Raw genomic sequence first — 19,309 nt, forward strand, 5'->3', positions numbered from 1 at the left:
AATTTTTGGCTGATTTTGATTGAATTATAGAAATGGCGTCACTTCTGACGTCATATACTGCCAGTGAGTGCAAACAAATCAAATAAATAGATGAAAGATATATTTTATATCAACTCTTCTAAAAAGTTAGTTAACATTATTGTACCCGAAACACTTAAAAAATGGCGAATTATGGGGGCCAAATTTAACTCTTATCATATATAGTTCTTTGAAAATTCTCCTCGTCAATTTTCCCTCTGAAGAGTTAATCATAGTAGTTCTAGTGACTCTCTCTCTCTCTCTCTCTCTCTCTCTCTCTCTCTCTCTCTCTCTCTCTCTCTCTCTCAGATACTGACATACTCTCTAAAAAAACAACTCAAAGCTATTGACCTTATAATACCTACACGCATAAAATTATTAAAAAGTCAGTTTATTTTTTATCTTTAATGCTTCATTTTTTTTGACTTTGTAATTTTTCAATGGTTATAAGACTCGCTAGTTTTTAATTATGGTCACGTAGGAATAACTTACATTAGAGCTACGAAAGACAACTCAGTTTTGAGACTACATAACATGTGCTTTGATTATATATTGAAAAAAATATAAACATTTCCCCAACGGTCACAAAATATATTTTAAATAAAATCAAATCTCTTCAGAAATGTCCTTTGATATTGTAGCGATTAAGTTCTTTTATTTCAATCTCTTGAAGTCTTGTTCAATATCAGTATTGCGATTTCATCGTGTTCCAAAAAGTCTACTTTATTTTTGTTTGTTTATTTATGCAATTTATTCGATTATGTATTGTTTAGATTAACAATTTTATCATCATCATCACACACCAATTCGACAATAAAACGTGCATTATTGTAGAAAAAATGGCTGAGGTAAAATCTTATCACCTGATTTTTTTTTTTTTTTTTTTTTTTTTTGAAATCGCAGCAACAGCCCTATTTCTACAAAAAAGCCTTTTCATTCCAAAAGGTTATAACCTACAGAATGCTTTACACTTACAGTCACTTGAAGTTATATTTTTTTCTAGTAACAGAGAAAAATAACCACATATAAACTTTTTAGGCAGGGAACATTTTCATCATTTGACAAAAAACAGTTAACGTCACATGACTGTGATTGAATTATATAATGTATATTTAAACAATAAAATGCTTTCTTTGGTATTTCATGTGGTGGAAATGCAGGGTTAAATACCTTGTGTTGTTATTATTCATCTAGTATGGTATGTTGACTTAATTCTTTTTGCCCCAAAAATGACGGATGTCGAGACAAACATAAAAACAATGAATGTTATTTTGCATGTAACGTACGCGTATTAATATCTTTTCTGATAAGGGGAATAGTAATGAATTTAAATTCAAGAAAAGTGCTTCCTTTGAACTGAATGGTCTCGTCGAATGTGTAAAAGTAAATAGTGCTATTTTTACCTACACACTTTAATTAAAGTTTAATTTAACATTTAAAAATGTAATATCTATTGGGTTTTTTCTAGCTCAGAGATGGTTTGCTGATACTGTCTTCCGAAAAGAAAAATGGCGCATCGTCCTTCAGCCTACAGGTTTGCAGCAAATAGGGGATGAAAAATCCACAGTAGTTAATGAAAAAGAGAACAAGTGGCTTCATTATGCAATGCTGAAACCATTAATCTCCCGAGCTCTTTCATGAAGACTAACACACAAGCTTAACGTGATTCATTCCCGACGGTTGACATTTTTGTTTCCTCAAGTTAATGGCAATATTTATGTTGCATGGAAACCGAATTTATGCAATAATGAATTCCAATTCTGCCCTAGAAAAAATACGCTATGAAATTTAAAATTCAAACAAATGCACTCTCGGTGAAATTCTAACGACAAATAAGCATAACAGATATAACGTTATTACATGTAGCACAAACTTGAATCTGATCGGTAGGATAGTTTAGAAAACACCCCAATGTCCTATATATCTATTTAAGGTCAAGTGTACAATGTATGTCTCTCTTCCATCAGATAAAAGTAAGTTTACTTTTCTAGAGCACATATTTCAGAACCCAAACCGTTGCTGGGTACAATTTTAAAGTGCTCATTTCAGACCGTCAGAGCGAACAATCGACATTTTCAAGAAACGTTTTACTTGAATGTTTAAAACACTCAATGTACATATAGGTATAATCGTTAAATGGAGTACATTAATTGTGCTTTGTGGTGTAGAGCATTTCAAATTCAGAAAGAGTGTAACTTTATTTTTGCAGGTGATTGATCGAAATGGATTTGAGATTTCATTTACTGGTGATTGTTGTTCTTTTCAGATTAGGTAATGAACTTTTTTCTTTTTATTCTGAATATTTGATTGTTTTGCCAAAAAATGTAAGATTTTACCATGTTTGGTTTATTTATTAATTAATTATTTTTTTAACTTTTTGATGTTGTAATTTTGCGAAAATTATCGATAGTTTTCTCGTATATTCTCCAAAATTATTTCAAATCTGTTTCTTAAACAAATTTTAAAAAAAGAAACCTTTATAATTTTAGTCCAAACTTCATAACATGAACGTATAACATGAATTTAATATCCCATCTAGTTCCATTAGCGGAAACCGCAGACATATTGTTTTTAATATTGAAAATAAACAAAATGCACTTACACCTGTATAAGAATTTAAAATTAATGCATGTTTTGTAGATCTGAAAGCCTTTCATATATTTTATATTTTTCTCTGCTTCGGCATTGTAATGTCTTAAAACAGCTACGTGCGCACACTAGCAACGTGTGAAATAATCTTTAGATAATGCGCACGCACCAATGGCAGATGGGGCGGTAGGCGGCAAATTCTATATGATCCAATGTAGCAGTATACAGTTGTTGACTTGGGTCGAGGGCAACAGTTGATCTGTCGGACCGGCTCGCAAACTGTTGCCCAAGGCCCAAGGCCGCGGGCAACAGTTTTGCGAGCCGGATCTGTCGGCCGCGGGCAACAGTTTTGCGAGCCGGTCCGATAGATCAACTGTTGCCCGAGACACAGTCAACAACTGTTTTGTTATACCCCTTCTAACCAATAACACGTTTTCGCGGAATGTGACGTCACCGATCAACAGTCTTTTTTAACAGTCGATTTAAACAGTTCCAACCTAACAGTTCCAGTCCAACAGTCAAAATGCTTGACTTTTTAGGTCACCTGAGTCACTCAGGTGACCTATTGCAATTGGTCTTCGTCCGTCGTCGTGCGTCGTGCGTTAACAATTTTACAATTTTAACTTCTTCTTGAAAACTACCAGGTCAAACGTTACCATTTTTGGTGTGAAGCATCTCTATGGTAAGAAGAATCTAAATTGTGAAATTCATGGCTCTACCAACCCTGGGGTGCCACGGGCGGGGCCAAATATGCAAAAAAAGCCAAATTTTCAAAAATCTTCTTCTCTACTCCCACGCATGTGAGGAAAAAACTGGTTGCATGGTTATGATGTCCATGAAGCCCTCTACCAAAATTGTGAAATTTATAGCCCCTGGGTCAGCGGTTCTGGCTCTAGGGTGGGGCAAATATGACCATATAATAAAAATGTTTTAAATCTTAGAAAATCTTCTTCTCTACTCCCATATATACCGGTAGTTGTTAAAAATTAAATGCATGATTATCATGTCCATGAGGCCCTCTATCAAAATTGTGAAATTCATGACCCCTGGGTCAGGGGTTCAGGCTCTAGGGTGGTGCCAATAGGACCAAATAGTAAAAATGTTTTAAATCTTAGAAAATCATCTTCTCTACTCCCATATATATTTTTTGAAAACTAAATGCATGGTTATGATGTCAATGAAGCCCTCTACTTAAATTGTGAAATTCATGACCCCTCGGTCAGGGGTTCAGGCTCTAGGGTGGGGCCAATATGGCCTAATAGTGAAAATGTTTTAAATCTTAGAAAATCTTCTTCTCTACTCCCATACATATTTGTTAAAAACTAAATGCATGGTTATGATGTCCATGAATCCCTCAACCTAAATTGTGAAATTCATGACCCCTTGGTCAGGGGTTCAGGCTCTAGGGTGGGGCCAATATGGTCATATAGTAAAAATGTATTAAATCTTAGAAAATCTTCTTCTCTACTCCCATACATACCGGTAGTTGTTAAAAACTAAATGCATGATTATGATGTCCATGAGGCCCTCTATCAAAATTGTGAAATTCATGACCCCTGGGTCAGGTGTTCAGGCTCTAGGGTGGGGCCAATATGGCCAAATAGTGAAAATGTTTTAAATCTTAGAAAATCATCTTCTCTACTCCCATATATAATTTTTGAAAACTAAATGCATGGTTATGATGTCCATGAAGCCCTCTACTTAAATTGTGAAATTCATGACCCCTCGGTCAGGGGTTCAGGCTCTAGGGTGGGGCCAATATGGTCATATAGTAAAAATGTATTAAATCTTAGAAAATCTTCTTCTCTACTCCCATACAAACCGGTAGTTGTTAAAAACTAAATGCATGATTATGATGTCCATGAGGCCCTCTATCAAAATTGTGAAATTCATGACCCCTTGGTCAGGTGTTCAGGCTCTAGGGTGGGGCCAATATGGCCAAATAGTGAAAATGTTTTAAATCTTAGAAAATCATCTTCTCTACTCCCATATATAATTTTTGAAAACTAAATGCATGGTTATGATGTCCATGAGGCCCTCTACCTAAATTGTGAAATCATGACCCCTGGGTCAGGTGTTCAGGCTCTAGGGTGGGGGCCAATATGGCCAAATAGTGAAAATGTTTTAAATCTTAAAAAATCTTCTTCTCTACTCCCATACATGTGGGGAAAAAACTGAATACATGGTTATGATATCCCCAATCTCCTTTACCTAAATTGTGAAATTTATGGCCCCTGGGTCAGGGGTTCATGACATGAGGAAGGGGGGGGGGGGGGCAATATAGTGTTAATGCATATAATGTTTAAAAATCTTCTTCTCTATTCTCACACATCGGTATAAAAAAAACACTGACTAATAATTATGTTTACCGGGAAGTCCTCTACTGAAATTTTAATTTTCATGTCCCCTCAAAGATGGGTTTTGACTCTGGGGCAGGGCCAAAATGGATGTATAGATGTTAATGCATATAATGTTAAAAAATTATCTTCTTTACTCCCACACACCTGAAAGGAAAATTGAATTCATGATTTTGTAGACCAGATCTTTTAGTTTAGTTTAGTTTCACAGTTCTTTTTGAAATATGGTCGTCATTACAAATTTATGATTTTTCTACTCCAGTATGAAACCTAATTAATTAGATGCATAGACTCCATGACAAGTTTGTGTATGGGATATATGCTACTCAGGTGACCGTTAAGGCCAATTGGCCTCTTGTTTTCGTATAGAGTTATATAGTCACTGTTTTACAGGGGTATAACAAAAATGTATGTTTTAAAAAGTCAAATGGGGGGGAGGGCATAAAAAATATAACACCCAAACACACGTTTTCATTTAAATAGGGTATCATACTCTCTTTCTATCCAAGTTCAGCCCCTCGGTCCCCCTCCAACATTTACTTTTAAATCTAAAACATTTCCGCGAATGGATAACCGAATGTTGATTGAATAATCTCATTCAGTTCTAAGGAAATGTTAAGAGAAAACCATATATGTGTATACCTTTCAAAAATAAACGAAAGGTTAATAATCATATGAACACTGGTTACAAAATAAAGGTAAGAATGGATACTTTCAGTAATAATGTTCACACACACATGTCCGCGAATTTTGCTATAACCACTTGAACAGGAGCTTGGACTTTGGATAGTCGTGACACTTACGTGTATGTGATGAAGGTCTGTCGCTTTCATTGCAGACACTAAACCATGGCTCTTTGAAATCAAAAAGATTTGTTTGGATTTTGAAATAAAATTACGCAATTTCTGCATATTTTTCTTGAAATCAGCGTCATTTCAAACTTGTTTTGATGCAAAAAATAGATAGATAGGTACCTCCTAATCCAATTCCAAGGTCTAGTTCAATCACATGTTGTGCCCATGAACCTTGTTTTCAGTTTGTTTAGTACAACGTCTTGTAAGTTTGACTTTTAAAAATAAATTCCACCAGTAAATCCATTGACCGCGTTAACATGATGACAAGAATCACCGGTTGTGTGACTCTTATCTTTATTTATGAAGATGTATGTGTTCCAAATACCTTGGATGACCTACAGAAAGACTACGGGGAATGGCGTCTCCAGAGGTCTCCCGAGTACTCCACGGCCATGAAGTTTCACAAATACAACGATAAAACGGAGACATTCGCATACAACGGATTCGACGAGGAATTTGTATATATCCTATCACTATTAGAACATTTATCAAAGTATCCATTAAGAAATGCATTTATTTATGAGAGCTTATGTTGTGGATTATCTTTTGTTGGGTGTCAATTTCAAACAGGAAGGGGTAATGAGGGACAAAGCATGAACTTTGCGAGAAAAAAAAAGTGTTTATGTAATATACTTTAATATCACAACAGTATATGAGAAATTAAAAAAAAAAACCCAATTAAATGCTCTCTTTATACAATATCAGTATTTGTTTTGTAACCATTGACCATCCGAATTTCGAATTTGCAGATGCCATTTCCTCATAATTTCCTGTTTTTCCCATAATTTCCTGTTTTTCCCATAATTTCCTGTTTTTCCCATAATTCCCGGTTTTGTTGTCTCTATTAGACTAAGTCGACTAATTTGCTGAATGGCCTAATGAACGATGTAGTCTACAATCAGCTCTCGCCGAAACAGAAGACGGACTATGACATCTTCAAGGATACATTAACAACCATGATCAACGGATACAAATGGAGAGAGTGAGTACTCATTCCTTTCTTAACATATCATTACTTTAAATAAGAATGGATCAACCGAAATAAAGATATTTTTTTTTAATTTAAATAAATACAAAGTATACTACAGTGGATTCTGAGTTAACTGAGTTACATGTATTCTAGGCAATGATTTATAATTTGATATGTATGATTTTTTTTTTTTACAAAACTGCATCTTAAGCGGATGCAAACATGTACCTTGGTAGTGGCGTATTTACTCCAAAAAATGCTTTTAGTAACTGAATTACATGAATTATTTTCAAAGAATGGAATTGGGTGGATGGTTTTGGCATACTCTCTCTCTCTCTCTCTCTCTCTCTCTCTCTCTCTCTCTCTCTCTCTCTCTCTCTCTCTCTCATTTATCCCATTTCCATTTACAGTTACAATGCCCTCAATCCAATCAACTTTCTAGAGGGCCCGCAAATCGATCCTTCCTATCTACAGAGTATAACTCCTTTTGACACAGTTGGTGATTTTGAAAACTACTTGAAACGTCTGGAAGATTATCCGAAACAGGCAGGTTTACATGTACATCTGCAAGTGTGTAAAGAATCTGTGTGAACATTGTCAACCCAATTTTTTCCCCGGAAATGTGCAGCCAGGCACGTTTGATGAAATGAGATAAAAAGATATTTGGAATTTTGAAATATTCTAATACAGGGTTAACGACAATAGTCAGATTTAGTCATAATGATTATCAGTGGTGATGAGAGTAAGAGAAATGGATTATGAAGAGTTTTTCTTTTTATTTCAGATAGACGAGATGATAGAAAGAATGAATAAAGCAATTGAGAAAAAACATACTTACCATTTGGTTTCTGTTGTAAGTTCTTTTTCCTATTTTGGAAAATAATTACAAAATTATTGTGGCATATTTCCGACACTTACACGCAAGATAATTTATAAAACATGCAAGAAGAGGGTGTGGATTTGAAAAAAATGATAAGATTACATGCAAAATACATTTCTTGACATGGAGGATAAATTGAATTTTTTTTTAAAAGAGAAAAAGTTCCAAAATTAAGAATTTATATATTAACAATATTATCTGACATCTTGCGTCTTTCATGCAAGATGCAACAATTGTTTTGTTGACATGCCAACAATGACATACAAACAATGTAGATATCTACTTATTTATGTCAAAATGCTACCTATTTTTATCAACATACGAGTAAACAATCTCTTTCTGCAAGCATGAATATAATAAAGCGAACATGATAGATAATTGTTTCAACATGGTACCCAACGTGATGATAATTTTGTTGACATGATCATCAGAGAGAGACTTATTTATGTCTATATGTAAACAAACCTCGAGTCTTGTGATATTGTTATGAGTTCCAATAAAATATGGCCTTTTTTGATGATATTAATCATGAACACATTGAATCAGTTTATCATGTTTGCCACGAGTCATTTTGTTAAAGAAATGGTAATTTCTGTATTTTGCATTATTTGTTAACAAATATAAGACTCCAGATTTGTTTACATAACAAAGATCGCTCACGTCTGTATCTTGCTTGTAACTTGACAATTTTAAACACAAAAAATAAAGTTTTGATCTCAAATGGTGCCTAGGTCCCTTTACACATTGACATGTATTTTCTTGTATGCGTAGGAAACAGACAGGTAGTGCAATATCACACAGTCTTAACAGTCTATATATAAAATTTCAGAACAGAATCCCAGGGCAAATTGACGATGTTTTGAAAAATGCACAACCAACCACTTTTCCAATGTACTTACCTTTTAAGGATCGTTTGCCAAAGTCGAGTATTGATGAAAACAAAAAGCAAGTACTATTAATTGGTTTCACAGTAAAATGTGCAACGAATGCTTCGTTGAAGATCTGTCAATAAAGATAAACTGTATGTTTAAATACTTCATATCCTTTATCAAAACCAGTATTCGAGTAAAGCAAGAATTTAAAGAAGGTGTGAAGAACCAGTTTGGCTCTCATTCTTTGCTATAGAATTTAAGACAAAATAATCTTTGGGTCGAATAGGGTCGAATTTGGGTCGAATTTATTCAAATTTATTTTATTGACTGTTTTTATGTCCTGTTTTAATTTATTACATAAATTTTAGACAAGATCTAGACAGAAAGGCACAAGCAGCAGTATCTAAAATAATAGACAAGTATAGACATTTAAAACAGTACTTTAATCAAGTAAGTGGAATGGTGGTAATAACCACAGGGGCCAAGCCCGTTTTAACATTAATTTCAATGTAACCATAAATAAAGAAAGGGGTCGAACTCTGACCCAAATAAAAAACTACCAGCTCGCTTCAAAAGCCTAATAAATCAATTAATTTTTAAAACACTCGCAATATGCATGTATTTTTCGGAGAGGTAATGCCATAGATACACTCATGCCGAATTTCAAGTTGATGGGTCTTAAAATAGCGGAGATTTACGTCATTATTCTCTTGAAGTCGCCAGTTTATTTTTACTTCTCCGACATTACTTCTCCGAAAAATACATGCATATTGCGAGTGTTTTAAAAATTTATTGATTTATAATAATAAATAATAATAACAGAAAACGTATTGTATTCTCTCTCTCTCCCTCTCTCTCTCTCTCTCTCTCTCTCTCTCTCTCTCTCTCTCTCTCTCTCATGTTACTGATGCACATGGTGATACATAACGGTTTTTGTAAGAACTATTAACTTTTAGTCTTGCCATTTATTTTCATATTTAAGTGAGCAAACTTGCAGAATCAAAAGTAATAAATTAAATAACATATACATTGACCCCCCCCACCCTCTCTCTCTCTCTCTCTCTCTCTCTCTCTCTCTCTCTCTCTCTCTCTCTCTCTCTCTCTCTCTCATGTTATTCAACTGAAAAAAATAACAGTTATCTATATTTCAAATAGACATATTTTAAACATCTAAGACCAAATTTCGGGGTCAACAGCTGGGATAATGGAACCGAATTTTACAAAGCATGTCTGCGATGGCATTTGTCTCTAGATATAACACCAGATGAGGTTCATGAAAAAGGTCGCAAGGAAGTAGAAAGAATCTCATCGGAAATGAAAAAGGTATCCATCGTTCTTCTGTGAATAAAATATGATAAAAAAGTGGGTTTTTTTCAGCAGTTTTTCCAATTTTTAACATGTTTCAAACGTTCACTTTAGCAAACCCAATATTGTAAATTACAGTCTAATTGACTTTATTTTTAATTCAGTTCAAGTTTTTTCCTTGTATTTTACATTTTAATTTCTTATAGATTATGGTGAAACTTAACCACCAAGGCTCAGTTAAGGAATTTTTCGCGAACGTTAGACAAAATCGAAGTTTCTATCTTCAAAATGGGGTAAGAATTACAAATAATATTCTTTTAAGAAAATAAGGCATACACGGTAGTAAAATTCTTTTTTTTCATCACAAAATTATCAACAAATGTGAAATAAATTACAAGTAGATTATTGGTTTCCCTTATTCATATTTAATTGTACGTACATTATTTAAATAATATCTTTTAAAAATTATCCATACAATATGTATTACCTTCTACAACCAAGAAGTTGATTTTTGGATTACTGTATCTCAAACGTTTTAAAGTAAAAAAAGTGCAATATTTTGTTAAACTTAGTAATGATAACTAGTTAACATACATGTCATAAAAAACAAAGCTATCGATGAATAAATCATGGATTGATGTAACTATTTTTCTTTATTTCTTATTATAGCAAGAAATTATTAAATGGTACAAAGATCGAATTAAAAATAAGATTGAGCCCCAGTTGCCAAAGTTCTTTAAAGACCTTCCCAATTTACCGGTTGAGTAAGTGAACATTTTCTTGGCCATTTCCAAGTTTTAGTACTGCAATGCAAATTCAAATTATAGAACATTTTCCTAGTAAAAACATATTGTTTGCACTTTTGTGTTCACGTTACAGCGTACAACCCAACCCCATCGATGGCATCGATGGTCAGTATTTGGCCGGACCCCCTGACGGATCACGGCCTGGCACGTTTCAAGTCAATGTGTTCCATCCCGAAAAGTCGTAAGCCCCTTAGTACATGAAGTAGTAATTACGGTGTTTTAAATTCAGATGTTTTTCAAATTTGTCATTGTAGTATCATATATATCGTCATGATTTATTGTTGAATTTAGGTGAATTCACACATAGTCCCACATATATTTATGCAAATGCAAAATGTAGCTTTTTAAAGCTAATCAAGAGCATTGTTTAATCAAATTTTATCAAAGACACTTCTGCTACGACTATCAAATTATCTTTAGAAAAAGATTCAAAACCATTTTAGAAATTTCCATTCAAAATGTATGAAGGAAAAGAAACGACTAATATAAGATCGATTATTTTACTTAAATCACAAACTGGTGATATCATTGTGAAGTACAAAAGACATCTTTGAAATTTTACAGTGTAACCATAGACTTCATGGCGTTACTTCTCCACGAGACAATTCCAGGCCATCATTTGCAGGTAAGTGGGCTGTAACCGCTTAATGAAGCTCTTGGTCATTTATTAGTATAAAGTCTGCTCTATCCTCTAAAATATATACAAATTGAAGCTTTCATTTAAAGGTAAGTTTTTTGTTATAGTTAATGGTGTGCCAGGATCCACCGTCACCAACTTTTTTTTCAAGTTAAACTTCATGCAGTCTTAAAAAGATGTCAGAGTTTTGACCTCGAATTTATGCACTTTTTCTCTAAATGATTTGAGTTATGGACTGAGTCGAGTGATTTTAAAACATCGGTGACGGTGGGGCAGGGTTCTTTTACTTTTTATAATGAGTACTTGTATGTAATGTTATTACAAGCCGTCATTTAAAAATAAGTTAGATTTTCCAGTAGTGACTGTTCAGATCCAAGTCAGCATTTACTTAAAAAATAAAATGCTTTCATTGGTGATACATGCAGGATATGAAGGTGGCGACTTTGCAGAAAAAATACATAACCCGCGTTAGCGAGTAATGTTATATAAATAGTGCCTGTTTAGGAGGGTAACAGTTGAAATTGACACCCCGAGAAAACCATTGTCAACCGACGCGAAGCGGAGGTTGACAATGGTTTTCGAGGGGTGTCAATTTCAACTGTTATCCTCCCAAACAGGCACTATTTATTTTGTTATACTGAATGTCTTAATTTTTCAGAAAATTTTACTGCTTTTATATAGGAATAACGTGAATTCTACAGCGAACCGTGCGCGCATAATTTTCGCGCATGTAACATTTTTTAATGTTACCCGTTGCTAAGTGCGTTGCTAACGCTGAGGGTAATAGAAAATATTATCAACTGCGTCTTAACCAATCAGATTTCAGTATTTAACATGAAAGTATAACAAAAAAAAATTTTGCAATGGTCGCTACCTTCATTACCCGCATAAATCAGCGAGAAAAGCATTTTAATGTTTATATTTACATCTTAAACTAAATTACTGTTAATGTACATCAGTACGTTGGTTAAAAGATACAGCCAAATCGTCTTCTATGGGAATTTGAGTCTGACATCATCATGATTATGTTATGTAGTCCGTGATTATTCTTAGGTCGCGATAGGTTTTGACCAATCGATAAACGGGACGTGTAGATTTCAATCCTTTCGATTTCCTGTCAGTTTCAGTTGCTGTAGGCTTCGACCAATCGATAAACGGGGCGTGACGATTTCGGTTCTAAAGTTTCTATAGCGCTATGAATTAACAAAAGTTTCCGTAAGAAATAGAGGGAATCATACTCGGTAGATGTAAATATAAAATAATGAGAAACTGAATCCTGTGGTTTTATCAAAATTCGTTGAATACCAATTTTCGGAGTGTTAAAATGTTCGGCCTTTAAAACATTGATATATTGATAAGACCATTGGCTACTATTTAATTTATCATTGAAACTGTAATTTTAAATAAACCAACGAAAGTAATGCCCGCGAAAAATGAAACTGGAATGCCGCATTAATGAGAACCAATTATTTACCGGTAATTCAACTGTTACATTAAATAAATTATGATCACTACAAATAGGTTATCAGCTATCACATATTAAATGAATTACAGATTATCATTAGCATAGTCAACAGCTATATTTTGTTACTGCATGTACAAGCCATCATGCATTGGTTAGCATGTGGCGCAGATTAAATGCGATTATTAACAATTATTAACAGAGATCATGCTTTACAGCAGATTTTATTGTAGGCTATGCACGTGACCAACCCTTATTTACATCTTGATATGCATAACTTAAAATTGATAATTGATTTCTTAAGTAAACTCTCCCCTGATTACTGTAACAGAGACCTCTATATTTGTGAAAGCATAATGATTGCCCCTTTCTTTTTCCGGTAAATGAGTTTTACAGGAACTTAGTCGAAAAATCTTCGATTTCGTTTTTTTTAATATCTCACAGAGAGTTAAAGGAAGTTGGGTCGTCAACAAAGGAAAACTCTTATTTGTCGGATGTAGAAAACGATTTTAAAATGATGACCATCCAGCCTCGTTAATTCATGAGTTGTTTTCACAGGGGAGTGTGCAGTCCACAAACGTTGGTCCCGCATACCGCAGATATAATCTTGATGATAAATACTTCCAACCGCCCTTTCTACCCCCATTTTATACTGCATATCTTGAGGTAAGACTAATTGTATGTTTGTTTGAATTGCAGATTAGTGTTGCATCCACAGTAAAAATACCTGACTATAGAAAGTACATGGCTGGCTATCTATTTACTGTTCCTTATGAAGTTCCATTTTACACAGCATATGTTGAGGTACTCACTCGAACATATTAATATGAACAACAGTTTATTCAAAGTTAAATTTTTATTTTAGTATATTTAGTAGAAGTTGATTGGAAAATATGTTTAAAATAATTGAAATGCAGTTTTATGCAAATTGCCTTTTAGAACAGACCATCTCATGACAGTAAAAATTATTCTGCTTAGTAATTGCGTAATTCATTAAGTAAGAATAATGGCCATATAAATGATAATCATTGAAGTACATGGTATTTGTTAAGGTTATCTAATCAGATTACATGCAGTTTGAACCAAGCTATAAAGATTTTTCAATTAAATATTTTTGTTACGGATGTTTGATGGTCGGCATATGATACTCATCAGACCTGCCTTAAATTTTGAATAATATATTTTTGGCCCTAAGCTATTAAGTAGTAAAGAAAAGCATCCAACAAATTTAGATTCAAACAAATATTTTCCATATTGCCACGACAATTCAACACTCTTAATGTTAACAAAGCTTTAAAACAGCATTTCTACTAGTCAACCAAAATTTGAGTGTCAGGGAATGTTTATTTATATTTGATAGAAAAATCGGCCTAAAGAAGAACTTTGAAGCTGTAATGAATCATTGCAACAAAGAATTGGCACTAACCTTGTTTATACAACAAAGAATGAATTTAAAGCTCTGTATCTTGCTTATAACTTTACGCAGGACGAAAAGACAATAAAAAAGAAACAATAAAAAAAAGGAAAACGAAATTTGCCCAAAATTGTGACGATGCCTGTCTAAGTGTTTATTAACATGAATGAAGGATGAAAATCTGCATGAAAGAGAATGCATGGATTCATAATGTATATTTTGTCTAATTTCATCAAGGGATGGGCTTTGTATGCTGAATCTCTAGGTGAAGAAATGGGATTGTACGAGGATGACTATGAACTGTAAGTTACCCAAAACACAAGAAAACACAAGATGAAACTCTGACATTCAGTCAAGTGAAAGGTGACTGAAAGCTAACTAGACTGTGACTGAAGCTCTGCCATTCAGTCACCTTTTCAGGGCTTTCACTTTACATTCAGTCGACCAGGTGACAGAGGGTTATCCTGTGAAAATCCTGTATCTTTAGTATATGAAAATGAAATAAAAGATGATATAAATATGAACTCAATCTAACTGTAATCTAGCTTTATCCAATCGTTAAGTTGCTAATACAATGAACCACCGACGTGAAGGCCGTTTTAACCATAGATTGTTCAAAAACGAAATGTCTCGGGTAAATCGAGCCTTACCTGTGTGCATTTTGCAAAACGTTAGTAATAGAAGTTAAACGTTACTCCTTTTTCTACAGTATGGGTAGGTATGGATCGGAAATCTTCAGAGCTTGTCGTCTTGTGGTTGATACCGGACTGCATCACTTCAAGTGAGTACATGTATTCAATGACTTATTATGCATTGTCATCATTGTTTGAAAAATTATGCACTTACTATATAGATGAAAATGAATGTATTTTAATGCATTATGATACTCATATAACTAGATGTTTTAGGTTGCATGTTAATAAAGTTATCAAGTTGAATTGCAAAATGTTTATTTCTTCAACTTTAACCGTCAGGAAAATGCATATTTCAAAGCAAAATACTTTATCCCAACTAAATCAACTTGAGTATACTTTACCCAGATTTTTATGCCGATTTATGTACTTTGTTTCACACATTACTCGGATAGATTCATCGTAGATATTACAAATGTTTTTAAAAACTGGTTTAATTATCCAATATTCGAACCAGCTTCTTGAAATGACATTTTTGATTCCTTTATATAATCATATCAAACCTTCCGTTCAATATTGCCCAATACTTCTTTACAATACGAAAACACAGGTATGCTTATTTAAAATTTTGCTCGATAGCCTGAAATTTGAATCAGTTGAATCATTCAGTAACATTTGGACTAACTGAGCCTCAGCTTTGCCAGGATCTTTTAGCACTGCATCCATACCTCACGAAAGAGTTTACCTATTTTTTAGTTACAATTTCTCACGTTGTTTGAGTATTTTCTGAGTTGGTTTTTTTTTTGCTTGCCTAAAATTGATTTAAATCAAATAGCATTTCCGAATATTGTATGGTAAAAAGGATTAGATAGATTTTTTTTATTGCAGTTGGACTAGGAATAGGGCAATAGAATTCATGTTGAATTACACCGCGTACAGTGAGCAATCAATAACTACCGAGGTGGATAGATACTTAACATGGCCAGGCCAAGCGTGCGGATACAAGATTGGCGAACTGAAAATAAAGGAACTACGGGCAAAGGCACAGAAAGATTTGGGTAATTTGTACATGCCTCTATTTATCTCTTCAATTCTGGCAATATCAGCATCTATGTAACGATTATTTTTTTCATTAAAAAAAAACACGTCATGTTCGTTGACATGAACTTTAAGGGAGATGTACGCTTGGTACGCCCTTATACTGTTACTGAGAAATCATTTTTTCTACCCCTGTCCCCAAAAAATTAATGAACACAACCATAAAAAACAACAACAAACAAATATCTGGACAAAGATACGATGTATTTTTAAATTATAAAGCTGAACTTTTCCAATACAAACATTTTATTAAACTAAACAAAAATTCAAAACAATAAATTACTAATGTTTGGGGTTTTTTAAATTAATGATCTTGTTGCATTATCATTTTTGCTTGATCCTTTTATTTATTTTCATTTTTGCAGGATCGAAGTTCGACATCAAAGACTTTCATTCTATCATTCTTAAAGATGGAGCCCTTCCCCTTGATATTTTAACGAAAAACGTCAACCAATGGATTGATGAAACCAAGAGGGCGTCATCTGTTACTGCAGCACCGTGTATTTCCAAAGCTTCTACGAACAGTAGACACCTTAATCTGTTAGTGGGCGCTGTTACGATGTGCTTCTTGTTCAAGTTTCGCGTGTTTTGATTGACTACCATTGGTTGTTTAAGGCTTTCGCATGGTTTGCTGTCTACGCTTCATGCTTTGCGGCAATTGACCTGTAGCATGGTTAAATAATGATCAATATGACTATTTTTCTATAGCTATAAACAGATTTTTACAATTTTAACCGCAGATATTGTAAATAAGGGAAATAAATGAACTGTATTTTTAGTTAAAAAAGCACTTTATGATGCAAGCAATTTCGATAGTTTTTTTCCTTGTAGGCAATGCTTGAAGGTGATGATTTTCAATAAATCTTCCATTGAAAGATCATAGTAATGGCATAATATCAAATCGAAAGAAAAAAAACGATGTATTATGAATTCATCTGTTGACATAACAAGGTACATATTTTGTGTTTAAGAACCATTCCTTTATCCACTTTTTGTTTGTAAAACGCAATTTAATTGCCTGATGTGATTTTTTGTTTTTGTACTAGTCAAAATTTATGATTGTTTTCTCGCACTTTGACTTTTGCCTTAACATATTTATTTGCACTACATCTGTATATAAAATGATATTAAATTTTCTCTTTTGTGAGTACTTTTTCTCTCAATTTGGTTTTACTGGTAGAAAATCGAATTTCTTTAATAATTTAATAAGAGTACACTTTTAAATGAACCTCTTTGTTGTTTATAAAGCGGAAAGTGTTCTAACCAGGTTATAATCATATAAATTACTGGAACATCTTCACTATGTAGTTTTGGTACTGTTGGAGTCTCTGAAGTCCTTTCTGTTTGACTTTGATGACAGCTCTGTAACCCTTACGATTCGAAAGTCTGTTCTCGTACACAGCTTCCTTATCTGACCAAAACCGGCGTCCAGCAGACATATGCATCTATGATTACCTTGGTAACAAAGAAAGTCATGGAAGTATATCTTTATTTATCATAATTGTTATCAAAACTATGTTTGTGCATGATATAACTTTATGCATCTTTGCCTTGTATCTGAAGCATAAAACTAATGCCACTAAGTGAACAGGACCCGGTAACATACATGTAGATGTCCAAGGACAAATCTGTTTTTGTTTTGACCTATTTTAGAAGCAGAAACCAACTTAAAAACTACAAACCTAATAGTACTATAATAACAGTCATAATTATATAATTAAATAACCTTTTATAACCTTCTAGTACTGCCAAGTACTGAGACTTAGCATGTAAGGATGAAGTAAAGTTATATCTAGTAGAAGCTACAGCTGAGGGAACTAATCCATTAGCAGCGTGATGATTTGTGAGTTCTCCCAACTCAAAAAAACGTCATTGCTCTGTTTTTCCTTTGAATGTTTTTATATCACAATGTATATAAATCCGATCTACCAATTGTTTTATCTTCATCTATCTTATAATTCAGTTGTATGAGCAGCCCATCAAGTCCAACACCTAAAAATGAATTTTTTGCCGGGGTTTTAAGGTACAATTTGCCTAGCAGAATTGGTGAGTGGGCAAAATCAAAAGTTGTAATGCACTTTAAAAGGGTGAATTATTGGTGTTTGATCGGACCACCTGGACTGACAAAGCTCATCAACTCTCCTTTCAATGCCTCAACGCACATCTTCCACACCCTTTTTGAACAATTGATTTTGTCATTCACAGATTGAAATCCAAACACAAGGTGGTGTACGTATGAAAACAGTTTAAGAAAATATTTATGAAATTGTTTAAAAATGATCACTTTTGGCATGACAAACCTGAAATTTGAAATTTTATACGCAATATATTTACAAGTTTTTTACTGAAAATAATTTCACACCTGAAATTTGGGTTAGCGCAAAATGAAAGAAAATAAATGCTATTATGAGAGTTTGTCATGTGGAGTAAACACTGAAACATGACACTCTTAGCATATCTTAAATCTTGTAAATGTTATTTCTATTGCTTTCTGTCTCAGAACACATTATATTGGTGAACGTGCGGCTATGAATACTCAAACTTTCTTCACCTTTTGATAGACGATAATCGGACGGCGATACAAAATATCATTCATACATTAGTACTGTTAAAGATGTTAAAGAACACCACTGATTGAGAAGTTTGTCAGTATCAAATCATGATGGTTTGTTGTCCGAATTCTGAACTCATTTGGACAGAATCAAAATACCCAAGAGTTTGACGTCCTGTAGTATATCTATACTTATAAATTAAGGCATTTTGAAAATAAACTACAAAATGCTTGCACCAGAGTATTTGCTTAGTGAACACCTTTGGTATTTCAACACATGTAAGATGATGCTCGTAAGGTATATTTGAATTTTAACGGCTAAGTTATTATTGTGAAATTTATTAAAAACCTACTTTCATTTTCGATAAACAAGCCCAAAATAGCAAAAATGAGAGTAAGGTGGTGGACACGCTTTGGCGGATCAAAGTCAGAGCTAGGTAGTTTGCATCAAAATAAACGCTTGTAATGAAATAATATTGAACGGTTACGTAAACGATGAATATATTTATTAGGAACTTACCTGAATTACACATAGAAGTTAAGATTTGACAAAGGTTGAATAAATGAAATAAGGCAATTCGTTTCTTGAGTGAGCGATTTTAGTTTTAATGGATCGAAGAGCGACCTCTAATGAAAGAATTGAATAGAACTTTACAGAACGGAGTAAGCAAGAACGCGGTTTGACTAATTAACGTCTTGGCGAAAAGTGTGGGACTGGTTCATAATGCATCGCGGTAAATATTCATACCTTGGATGGGACATCTTTAGTTAATACAAAAAGATTAATGAATAAAATGGAAAAATTTGGTGCGATTTTAGTTTTGATCGAAAGAATTTATTTTTCAGAACGAGGAACCCAGGAAC

General features: G+C 33.6%; 1 protein-coding gene across 2 annotated transcripts; it reads left to right on the forward strand.

Annotated features, from left to right (window-relative positions):
• Positions 1-2,006: 2,006 nt before the first annotated feature.
• Positions 2,007-17,041, forward strand: LOC128182062 (uncharacterized). Of its 2 annotated transcripts, none has more exons than XM_052850680.1 (18): positions 2,007-2,137; positions 2,228-2,289; positions 6,125-6,276; positions 6,667-6,800; positions 7,199-7,338; positions 7,577-7,641; positions 8,498-8,613; positions 8,909-8,990; positions 9,696-9,863; positions 10,052-10,138; positions 10,515-10,609; positions 10,725-10,832; positions 11,216-11,276; positions 13,309-13,416; positions 14,402-14,466; positions 14,874-14,945; positions 15,685-15,854; positions 16,260-17,041. In XM_052850680.1, exons 2-18 carry the CDS (start codon positions 2,241-2,243, stop codon positions 16,484-16,486), a joined length of 1,899 nt encoding a protein of 632 aa, XP_052706640.1. In that variant the 5' UTR covers positions 2,007-2,137; positions 2,228-2,240; the 3' UTR covers positions 16,487-17,041. The 2 variants fall into 2 exon arrangements, with proteins under 2 accessions (XP_052706640.1, XP_052706641.1); XM_052850681.1 differs by lacking the exon at positions 13,309-13,416 and adding an exon at positions 13,450-13,554 and having other exon boundaries at positions 2,009-2,137.
• The last annotated feature ends 2,268 nt before the right edge of the window (positions 17,042-19,309 follow it).

This window comes from Crassostrea angulata, chromosome 4 (genome assembly GCF_025612915.1).
Source record: "Crassostrea angulata isolate pt1a10 chromosome 4, ASM2561291v2, whole genome shotgun sequence".
Taxonomy (NCBI): domain Eukaryota; kingdom Metazoa; phylum Mollusca; class Bivalvia; order Ostreida; family Ostreidae; genus Magallana; species Magallana angulata.